The sequence below is a fragment of the Bombus bifarius genome, unplaced genomic scaffold (assembly GCF_011952205.1).
Source record: "Bombus bifarius isolate JDL3187 unplaced genomic scaffold, Bbif_JDL3187 scf7180000008062, whole genome shotgun sequence".
Lineage (NCBI taxonomy): Eukaryota > Metazoa > Arthropoda > Insecta > Hymenoptera > Apidae > Bombus > Bombus bifarius.
In genome coordinates, this window is record NW_022884426.1 from 143,262 (window position 1) to 155,368 (window position 12,107).

The 12,107-nt window shown below is 37.1% G+C and overlaps 1 protein-coding gene across 4 annotated transcripts in view; it reads left to right on the top strand.

The window, feature by feature from the left end:
* Nucleotides 1–12,107, top strand: part of LOC117208319 (neuronal acetylcholine receptor subunit alpha-7) — a 263,872-nt gene that overhangs the window by 121,845 nt on the left and 129,920 nt on the right. For all 4 annotated transcript variants that reach the window (XM_033449393.1, XM_033449391.1, XM_033449392.1 and 1 more), the window contains exon 5: nucleotides 9,042–9,151. In XM_033449393.1, coding sequence (XP_033305284.1) covers nucleotides 9,042–9,151 — 110 coding nt within the window. The remainder of the gene's footprint in view (nucleotides 1–9,041; nucleotides 9,152–12,107) is intronic.

The following is a 12,107-nucleotide window of genomic DNA, read 5'->3' on the forward strand; positions in this document are numbered from 1 at the left end:
AGATTTCTATCGATGCCTCTATCGCACGAACTGGAATTTCGCAGCGGAATTCCTCCTTTTCTCACAGAAGGAGTTCCTTTGTAAGAAACATGCATTGGAAATACGAAGCTAGATTATCTTGCCAAATTTTCTATTGTTCCAAATAGACGTAAACTGAGAGAAATTTTAGTACAAAATTATATTATAATATGATGGATTTTCAGCTTTTATTTATTATACATGAAAGATCATCGATACGTAGTAACTGCTGTTCATGTTAATAACTGCTAAAATTTTCATAACTGATATCTAAAGGTTCCATGAATCATTTATGAAAATATCTCATGTATTTTTTTTCTTTTTTATATACATATATACGAGGTGTGTATATGATTTAACAGTTTTAGTTTTCATGAATATAAAACAGCCCGTATTGCTTGATGTTCTTTGCTTTCACGTATGAATAATACGTGTACACGACATTGTTTACTTCGTTGTAACAACATCGTATATTTAAAATATATTAAACATATAACTTTTATCAGGAAATAAAATAGGAAATACAACATGGCGTGCAATAAACATTGCTACAGTGTAATAAATTTGTAAAGTTTTTTACGTAAAGCTAAAGGTGATAACTGTAACAAATGTTTAATTTCATATTTGTTAAGTAAATATAATTATGAAATTAAAATTTTAAAGTTTCACTTATAATTAAGAATTTGTAGGAGCGCGCGCGACCGCAAATACGTAACGCTATAAAATATAAATTTCAATGAAAACAAACGTTAATTTCGCAAGAAAATCGCAACGAGGTTTATGCAGAAAGTTATTACCGCGCACATTTTATTTTACATCGAAGCGTCGTTCTATATGTTAATGTCGGTTAAAGCCGTAACTCTCACACCTAAATTATTATTAATCAGCGTTTCAATGTAATTTTATACTCACAGCCGAAAATGTCGACAACGCAACTACGAATGCCATTAAAAGTAAATTAAAGCAAGAAAAATGCATTCTCTGTATTTATTATATGTAATATATGTATGCAATTATCGGTTTAACCATCGCTTTAAATTAGAACATTCTACAATTTAAACATTCTAGAGCGTAATTACCTATGTCGTTAGGAACAATAAACTTCCTTTTTAAAGGGAATTTTTGTTTTACTTGGATACGACTTCTCGTTGTCGAGATATCTCCGTTTAAAGCGAATCATAATTCCAAATAATTCATTGTACGCCTCTCTCTCGCACAGTCGGACCTCTCGCTCGTATGCATTCACTGCCCTACCCTAAGCGTAGCACCTGTGCGCTGGTCAGCAATAGACGTTGGCCATTGCTTTTTTAGCAGTGGTAGTACTAGTACCACCACTATTTGGCTGAGATATGCGTATTTCCAAGAAAAAAGTAGGTCACTCCCAGAATTTCGACCGCCATTCAACATACCCATGCATTTGCGACGATTTAATAATACGAAATTATGTATCGTGGAAACTAATTAAGGTAAAGACTTGGAACAATATGCTTTTCGAAAATATCGTCTCTTGCATCAGTTGAAATAATCGGCTGTTTAATCTCTACAGTATATTAATTTCGGTTTGAATTGGAAGTTTGTAATAAATTAGCCATTGTGTATTGTGGTACATAAAAGGCAGCTTTATTACGACATGTAAGCTTCATACGATGTACGCGTTTCTTGAAACGAAGGAAAGAGAAGCGGCAAAAATTCCTAGGCAATTAATTCAACTAATTTACTAACGTTTTATCGCGATTTACATAGCAAATGGATAGAATATGAATATTAATAATAGAGAAATGTTTATCTACAATTACGTAATAAGCTTGCAAAATCTCACTATCGTTTTTCTAGAATTTATCGCTATTCGTCGTAGTTCTCAAACCAAATTGATTGCGATTACTTCGAATAGAAACACTGTTTCAAACAACATCGTATCGGTATCGATCTTCTAGAACCGATTGAGTCCAACGTCACCGAAAAACGAGGTCTTCTGGGACGAGTTCCCCGGATTAGTATGGTCGATGTAGATTCAGGGTAACACTGTGGTCTCGCAAGATCGTCATCCAGCCTCAGTCTTAACCGAAAGCACGCGTTGCATTAATGCACGTGAGAGAGCCGGTCAAGTGCATGCACCCACTATTGTGGTCATCCGAAGATAGATGCGGCAATCCGTTGCAGCTCGAACGATGGGCATTTACAGAGACCGATCCGATTGAGATATGTCTCTTTTTCCTATATGAATGTCAGCCATTTCCCCGATAGCGACCGTAATATATGGAAATACATTCAAAAGCTTCGTTCTTTCGAAAAATTTGAAATGTCTTTATTTAAAAAAAAAAAAAAAAAAAATAGATATATATATATACAAGATATTGTGCCATTGTATCGTTTTTACGATACTGGAATAATAAATTCATCATATTTTTGTTGTATCTACATAACTCTGAAATTCTGGAAACTAATGAAATTTTTTAATTAAATAACACCGTGCACATGGTAAGGAGTGACGCAATAAATTTTTGGACTTTTGTTTGTAAACGACACGAGTTCAGACGAAATTAAATTTCACACGAACAATAATTTCTCTAGAAATCTCGGCTTTTTTGTACGTTTTAATCGAGCACAAGTGTTGTTGCAATTATATATTTCTCTACGTAAACTATATCAAGCCACGTTCAGGTTAACCGAGTTATCTGGATTTAAGCGAGTCGAATTCCTACACTCTGAAACTACCTTACCAACGTATTTTATTTCATTTGAAGTATTTTTTTACGTCATAATTAGTCGATTCATTTGCTTCAAGCGCAGTATGTACTTAAATATAGAAAAGTTAGAACACAACTTTCACACTAGATATTAAAATTAATACTTTATGAAATTCTTCTCTCCCTCTTTCTCTCTCTCTCTCTTTCTCCAACAGAATATTTGTGGATTTCCAAACCACTAGCTGACTAGTTTTCAAGATCACGTTCTGCCGGAGGGACGAGTAAGCCCTCGAGAGGGATAGTAACATTGCTACTTGATCACTTCTAGGACCACATAATCCACAAACCCAAGTGCTAGTGCGCTTCGTAAATGTAGAAATATCGTCCAATGGAAAAAGTATTATGGCAAGTTCTCTCGCACGAATTCTTTCGCGAGTCTACTTTCATTGTTCCTTTCCACAGATTTTTACCTTGAGTTATTAAAAATCCCCTTGATCGTTCATCAAGTATGCTAAGAAGGAGTTTGACAAAATAATCGTTTCATACAAAATAATTTTGCACACTAATCGAGTAACAAAGTAATCATTTACTTTCTACGTTATCTTTAATAAGAGATTTCGCTTTATACTTGTCACGAAGCATATTATACTTTGAACGGATTAAAATTAGATAATCCCAAGGGGTGCATTACATTTTCCACACCGAGGAGCTGTTTCTCCTGATAACACGTGCTAATGACACGATTTGAAATTGTATATTACAATTATATTACAATGAGTCATAGTAACCCGAGCTATGCTGTGTAACGCAGACATTATTTCGAGTGTTTGGAAAAAGGACTCGTTCCGTTGCCTGCTTAAGCGTTAGTTTATATCTCCTTAAACGTATCACGGTAAATAAAATTATGTAAAAGACTACATTTGAAATGCATCAAAAGCATCGGTTTTGTTTTATGAAACTCGATATGAAAAATTTCTGCAGAAAGAATTAGTTTAGTTCAAAGTGTGCTTACCTAGGAATTTCTTTATATTAAAAGTACAATTACGTTCTCCGCTCGTTACACAGGGATACGTTTAATTCAAACTTTATGAAAGTCGTTTGATACTCTGCCGAAGTTTGGTTACAAGAACGTGGTATGCGAACTTATAATATTCTTCCTTATAATCATCCGCCTTCAGATTCGATCGTTTTCTCGTAAAGTTTTTCGACGCATTCTACGAAAAGAGGAAAACACCTGAGACCAGAAGTTTTCTAATACTTTAAAAGAAAACGATTTACTCGTCAATCGCGATCTTGAAGCTTAAAATAAAACAACGAAACGAACTTTTCTATTTGGCAATCGACAAATTAAGTCGCGAATAAATATCGAAGCGAAATTTATTTCAGTTCGTGTTTCTCATTTATTTCGTGTTTACTTGTGTCTGATTTTTTATACGCAGATCAACATGAGAAAATACTTTAGACACGCCTACCACCCTCCTGAAAGGATCGTCCTGCGTGAATGTAAAATCACGGTTAATCGATCGTTCACTTGTAAACGGGGGTGTATGTAATAATTATGTAAATATCCATTTACAAAATTGCGTAGATTTAATCGAGATTCCTTTATTTTTAGTCTCGATCTTGCTCGATAAAGTATTTATTAGAAATTTTCTCTTTATCTCCAAGAGTGATTTGTGCTCTTTTAAGAAATGCGTTCATGCATAAGGGTAAGCGTAAAGTAGAAAACACGAAGACACTCCGAACAAATCTCGTATATTGTTAGCAGCGTTCTTTTCCCTTCTTCTTCGATGGGTCTTCTTTGACTAGTCCTGCGTGTGCTCGGAGAAGAATCAAGAAGGGATTGAGATTCTAAAGTAAGACAGGGATTATACTATACTTTGTTAAATGTTGCTACCTACGCTGCCATGATTACAGAAGGATCTTGTATACGACGTTTAAGGCTTACGACGTTTACTAGTAAATTGAAAATCGACTTTCAGAAAATATCCTTGGACAAGGAAATTTGAAACACACGATGCAGATGAATGTAACGAGACTAGCGGAAAATAAAATCTGCGATATAAAATTTAGCGAGACAGCTTTCATCAGGGCTGTAGCGAAGCAATTTCGCTCGATGATGAGGGGAAAAGAAGTAATTATGATGAATGTGAAATGATCTTTCACGAAAACGTATATTGCAGTTAAGTGACATCGAATAATAGATGCATCTTGGAAAATCGCAGCTAAAGACGAATTTCAAATGCGGAATTCGGCTAAAAACTTTCTCCGTACCGCCTATTATTAAAACGTCGATTTCATAAAATTAACATAAATGAATATGCGAATGAACAATTCATATATTCATATAAATTGTACGGCAAACTTGTCAGTGTAAGTCATGAAAATGATCAATCACCAAATTCTTTACGCGTTGATTTTCAAAAGTTTGTGAAATATGGAAACTCTTTTTCGTTACTCGTTTTATACGAAAAATATCATCTATCTTCTCCATCGCAATACACAAAACTATCATGCAGCACAGTCATGCACGAAGCTCATAAATCATATGACGAAACTATGTATCCTTTGATTTCGAAGAATATTAAGAAATCCCTGTTATTGCGATATTAATCCCATTTGTCGATAAAAGTTAATAAGGGGCTGTATCGAGGTACGTTAAAGGAATAATCGAAAGAAATCGAGGTCAGAAGTTATGTGAATTGCGAACGAAAGATTACGAGAGAAACTTGAAGAGCTATTGGAGCTATCGTAAAGATTCCTACCTTTGCATATTTTATACAAAAAGGAAACGAGACTATTCGATAAAAATTTATGTGAAAAAGTTATACTTAACAAGATTTCGTTATTTGACCGTCGTTCTAATCCTCTAACGCGTCAGTAAGATAAAAACTAATTCCGAGAAAGACAAAACGAGATAAATCTGGACCACCGTACCACTGGATAGGCTTCTAATATCTCGAATTATATTTCGAATTATATTTCGAAAGGTTAAAGTCCTTCGATGGTTCTCGAGGAATAAAAACCGGATACCAAAAAAGGGAAGAAGAAGAAAGAGGGAAAAAGAAACAAAAGCGAGGGAAAAAAGCGAAAGCGATCCTTTAATCTCCGAAAGCGTAGAACTCCTTGCGGAAGCTCCAGCTGGCAGCAAATAGAAAGCACTCGGTGAGCCGTTGAGACGAAATTTTATTTCACCGGGGAACGCCGAAAGAGCGTTCGTTACGCCTCGTTTCCATGACTCACAGGAAGCCGTCGAATCGCTGGGAAAAGGAACTTGAAAATCTCCAAGCAGACACGACGCGTCTCCCCGCCGCGCCCACGCAAACGGGCAAGGCGAACTTTCACCCTCTGAATTCCTCGTTTGTGCAATTCAGCCGCGTAATCTAATGAGCAAACGTCGAGACTCGGCCGTCCGGACCCGGAAATTGAAGTATACATTATAGAACACCGCGTTTTCTATGCAGCTTGCACACCGCCGTCATAAAACCAGGTCGCGCATTCCTCGAAAGTCGCTGCGCTTAAAATATACACAACTACCGGCCGCAGTTCACTCTTAGCTCTTTGCTTCTGTCCGCTCCCTTTGCCCGGCTTAGTAATGCCGCGATTTTCATTTTGACGCCGCGCACCGGCTCAATCTGACGTTAAACTCGCCGCAATTTACCGGCCGAGCACGCATTGATTCTGCACTTCGTAATTCATCCAATTTGTCGGAGTACATTTAACGAGGGAACGCTGACCTAGAGAGATGGGTGTGTAGCTTTTTATTCGAACCGATATAGGCGATAGATGTTGTGCGGTATCGTGTAACGTAATAAATGACGCTATGGGGTATGTTATGTGCTGCAGAAACCCCTGAAGGTGCTGCAGTTGGTCTAGTAAAAAATTTAGCATTGATGGCTTACATTAGCGTTGGATCTCAACCTTCACCAATTTTTGAATTCTTAGAGGAATGGTCTATGGGAAATTTAGAAGAAATTGCACCAAGTGCAATAGCTGATGCAACAAAACTATTCGTAAATGATTGTTGGGTTGGTATTCACAGAGACCCAGATCAATTAATGGCTACTTTACGTAAATTAAGAAGCCAAATGGACATTATTGTATAAGAAGTATCTATGATAAGAGATATTAGAGACCGTGAAATCAGAATATATACAGATGCAGGAAGAATCAGTAGGCCTTTAGTAATTGTTGAAGGACAAACCTTACTATTAAAGAAAAGACATATTGACATGTTAAAAGAAAGAGATTACAATAATGATGGCTGGCAAGAATTAGTTGGTAGCGGAGTTGTTGAATATATTGATACTTTAGAAGAAGAAACTGTTATGTTTGCAATGTCTCCTGAAGATTTGAGACAAGAAAAGGAATATGCTTATTGTACAACATATACATATTGTGAAATTCATTCAGCAACGATTTTGGGAGTGTGTGCCTCTATTATTCCATTCCCTGATCACAATCAAAGTCCAAGAAATACTTATCAAAATGCAAAATAGGTAAACAAGCTATGGGAGTATATATTACAATAAATAACGCATGATCTCGCGTGATTTGCGTTTTCATCCTGCTACGTTCCTCTGGGTTATTTCCCGATTCAATTGTGTTCTTTGATCGCTGAGACTTTTTTTTTAAGTTTAAAGGACGTTTGAAGAAATAGTTGTAATTCTCCGTCTTCACCTTGTTTAAGTTTCCCTTAGAACGTTAAGCTTCCGTGTTTATTGAAACGTGAGCGAGATTAGATCGCAACAGTTCGAAGACCGTAGGGAGACCAAAGTAGTATTAGGGACGTATAGTCAGCCATAAATATCTCTCGCATAGAGTAGACAGAGCGCAACCGAAAGTATACGCCGTTACTCGTAAAGTTAATAGGTAACTCGCAAGGAATCTTCCTTTACGGAAAACTTACATGCTAAGAAGCATCCAAACATCCAATCGAGGTAACCTGTTCGTTCAGTCATTTCAACCTCGATATTGTCGCGTTATTTTTCATTACATTTCGCTTAAATTCGTTCCTCCCTGTGGAGCAAACAAAAACGCACAAAGGGGATGTTTAGACAATTTACATTTAAAGTGCTTCATCCAACGTTACGACGGTATATTCAAGGAACGATGACAATTATCCAAGCTCTTTGAAGCGTCTTGTCGTTAGACCGTAATTCACTAGTACCGATTTCCGTTATTCTAGAGCTCTTGGCAAATTTATCTCCTTGAACACGGTGCTTTGTGGATTACTTTTGCGCGTGCCTGCAGACTAGTTATTTTGTGAGTCATTCTTCAGCCACGGAGACAACGACGAAAGCAAAGGAAGATGAAAGTTATTACGGTTCCATGCGAACAGTTCGACAAATTCAATTACGAAGCTTACGGTCGATACTCGTTGTTTCTTCGTGGAATTTGACTTGGCCATGCTCGAGCTGGTTCCGCGTTAAGCCTTTTATACAGATCGCTGGAAGAAGGATATCTCCACGAATAATTAATTTTCCACCTAACGAGGATTAATTAATTTTACCGATTTCATGCCCCAACGAAGTTCTCGTGACTTTTCGTGCTTCATTATCCTCGCTAGACTATGGAAAATTGATATTCTTTCTAGCTGAAGTTGTCCCCGATAACGGATTTTCAATTTTCGCAGGATTCAATTTTAGTGATTTCTTTAAATAAATTATAACGTACGTTGGCCGTTGTAAATTTCTATTTACAAGTTATAACGTGGATTGATTTTCCATTGGAGTTAATTAAATTCATATATTATCACGTTGACATTGTTTGAACGATCTAGATTGTTATTTGATATTTGATTCGTGTTTGGATAATCGATAGATCAGGGAATGAATTATTAACGTTCACGAAATATTATATATCTGTGCAAAAAGTTGCACTGAACAATTCATCGAAAACGCATCGTATGCATTTTTTAAAGCACCTTCAATGGATACAACATATTTACGACATAATTCTGTTCGACCATTTACACCAAATAATTTTGCAAATAACAACTTTGTGAGAAAAGTTGATTAGTTTAATTATTGAAACCTAACCAACTAAAGTAAATTACCAAGAAAAGGAAAAGTAGCAACGTCCATACTCAGAATCAAATCATATAAAAATTACTCATTCCCGCAGATTGAGAATTTAGAACCCACCTGCGCAGACTGTAATTAGATAATTACAGTACAACTGCTACTTTTCTTTGCCCAAAGAAGAAAGTTCCAATCAGATGATTTCATAAATGTACATACAAGATGTTTACGTATGAAATATACCAGCGGAGATGGGCTGTATGTAGCTGATAATCAAAGCTCGTCCATTTACGATAATTGTTCATTGTTTCAGGAATGGATGGACTACAACCTTCAATGGAACGAGTCCGAGTACGGTGGCGTGAAGGACCTTCGAATTACACCGAACAAGCTTTGGAAGCCAGACATTCTCATGTACAACAGGTAACAGAATCTTGTTGCATTTGCATAGGTAATTTGGTCTCGCACGATAAATCGATCGGCAAACCTAATTATCGCGCGTGACAAAGTAAAACCCCAATGAATGCCTGCTCGTTAAAAACGTATTCGGTTACTTCCGCGAACGAAAACTCGATCGACGAGCCGTTAAATTTATTTCATTAAAGTATTCGCGGTTGGTCAAAGTATCCACGGAATAAAAATGAAACGCGAAGAAAGAAAAAATGGGAGAGAATTTTTCGAGTTTCGATTAAATTCGTTATTTCGCTAAAAGTAAAAGCTAAACTCGATCAAACGTGAATTCGGGCATTCTTTAAATAAATCCCGCGTAAATTTAATCGCCAGTTTTGTCTAAAGGATTCAAATTCCATCGCGACACTCGTCATGTTACCTGCACGCGTTTAATCCGTGGTCGTTACAGCGTTCATGAAAACTTGCACATCCGGAAACGTCGATAAAAATAAACGTACCTTTGATCGTTTCGAACCGTCACCGATACCGTTCGCGTATCGTGTATCACGAATCGCTCGATTTTATTACATCCTAGCCAAACTTCGCTGATTAATATTTGCACCAATGCTTACAGTGAAAAAACATATAAATAACGCTTTCCGTACGACTCCTATTTGTGAAAGATATCGTTACTTTGCCAACTGTTGTAAAAATAAAGAAAGAACAAGGTGGCCGTCCGAAATATGCAGTTACGTATCTTTCTTTGTTGAGCAGCTTTGTTGTTGACTTTCTTTAGGAAAAAAACAAGTTTGTAAACTTATTATTATATGTACAAACCTGCTTTGTGCGGTATGGGATTAACGTTCAACCGAATAAAGTTTGACTTGGCGTCTTTCGATTTTCTTTTAAAGCAAATTTCAAAGCGTGGAATCAAATTTTCGAACACAAGGCCTTGCTGTTCCTTTTTCTTGGGAAAATCAAGCTCGTAAATTCTCGTGTCAAAGCACGGAACGTGATCAATTTTAGTACTTATAGAACAGTAGCTATTGTCTATTTTAATTTTTCGAATACGATCTTGTCTTATCAAACTTTTCGTATTAAAAATCACTGTTTATCGTTGGTACTTTTACAATACTTTTAACGATGCTATCGATAAACAAACAGAATGGGTGAAGCACGATTCTATACTAAAAGTTAGAATTAGTTATGCTCATGTACCCGATGGACTTTAGAATTCCATTTTGTGCAGCCAAGATAGAGCTCCAGTGCAAAATGTCGCTACGCGTTATTTTTAAACGCAAGGTCGACTATTTCATGCCGCATGTTCTCGAAAAACATCCGATGATTAAACGAAAGCAAAAATTCAGTCTTATCAGAAATGTACAGGCATCGGTGATTCGTAAAAATAATTTAAAACGGTGTTCAAACGCGTGTGCGCGAGTAATCTGCATCAAAGCAATTCACAAATCGAAATTCTACCCGTGGCATTTTTATCCACAATGGGATTGGAAGCGACAAAATCGAGTTAATTCGTGGTACACGCAATACGTCCGCGTAATCCGATACATTCGAGTTGCAATTACACGCGGTTGGTCGACCGCGGAGTTTAAGCCGTGCAACTTTAAAAGCTCGTTGCCGAATTCGGGTCGTCAATATTTTACAGTCGAATTCCTCGGTCAAATTAAGCGAGAGCTTGCAGCAATAGGAACTCGCTGGAAACCAAGGTTTCCGTTCCGCCGTAAAACTGCATTCTTTGTTTCCGAAGTCGTGCTCGACCGCGACCGCGTAAGAAGCAAGAAGGGACGCGTGATAACGAAATAAACGGAGAAGAAGAGAAAAGTAAACGTAAAAGGGGGAAGCGTAAAATCGTTTTCAGAGCGAAACGTACAACTCGAGACGTTAAACTCGGCAAAACAACGGATCGAATAAAACGTAAAAGATCACTGGCTAAAGAAAACCGTCGACAAGCCCGGATTAAAAGCTGCGCGTTCGATGCCCCGAACCGAGAGGAACTAAGATTTTCAGAATGTTTCAGAAACCCACGGCGGCTACACATTATGTATGTCGTCGATTGCGTAAAACGAATATACATACGTTTCACACGACGCTTACCTTTCCCTCATTTTCACACGACGATTTTCCCGACTATTTAGATTTAAAGCGTCGAGGGTACGTAAACATAATCCCAGTGTTGCTTCGCATCTCTTACGAAAATTCTATACATACTCGATTACTATATACACATTCTGTCACGAACATACATATACATTATGGTTTTATATATATATATATATACATATATCGAAGTCTCCCTAAAGTGCATGCGTTTTCTTGAGTCCCAACAATACACTATCTTATCCAGTACGTACTACCTGTATATTTACATTTCTCATTTGTACATATTTTATACATTATAGATAGATCTATCTATGCACATACTCTTCCTGCAGAATATTTCGATCCTAACCGTAGATACATTTTTTGGGACGAGCCGCCTGGTATTTCGTATCTCTCTTTGGTGCCTCTTTCCCAATTTTTCCATACGATGCAGGTGTGTACATACATCGCGAGAACGTTTTTACTTCGCAAAAGTGTTTTTTTTTTTTTAACGCGGCAGTGTTTAGAGGCGAAATAAAATGACCGGTCGGCTCGTGCGTATTCTTTTCGTACATACTGATACATGAATTGCGATAACGCAGAGGCATTAATCGCATATATTTCGATCATATTCATTTTTCCAAAGGTCGCGAGGGCCACGGTGTTACGTCGTTTATTTATAAGAACAGAAGGGTACTCAGACGCTCCAATAAAGGTAGAAAGTAACGTTAGAAGATAAAAGCGTTTCTGTTTACGTTTCCATCGCTGCGTTCACCCTTCCAATTACGATTCTTCGTGTATCGAAGATTATTTCTGCTTGAACGAGAAAATCGTCCAATTTCCAAAATGACACGTCGGGGATCAAAGAAAATTGTATTCTCTCTAAATCAGA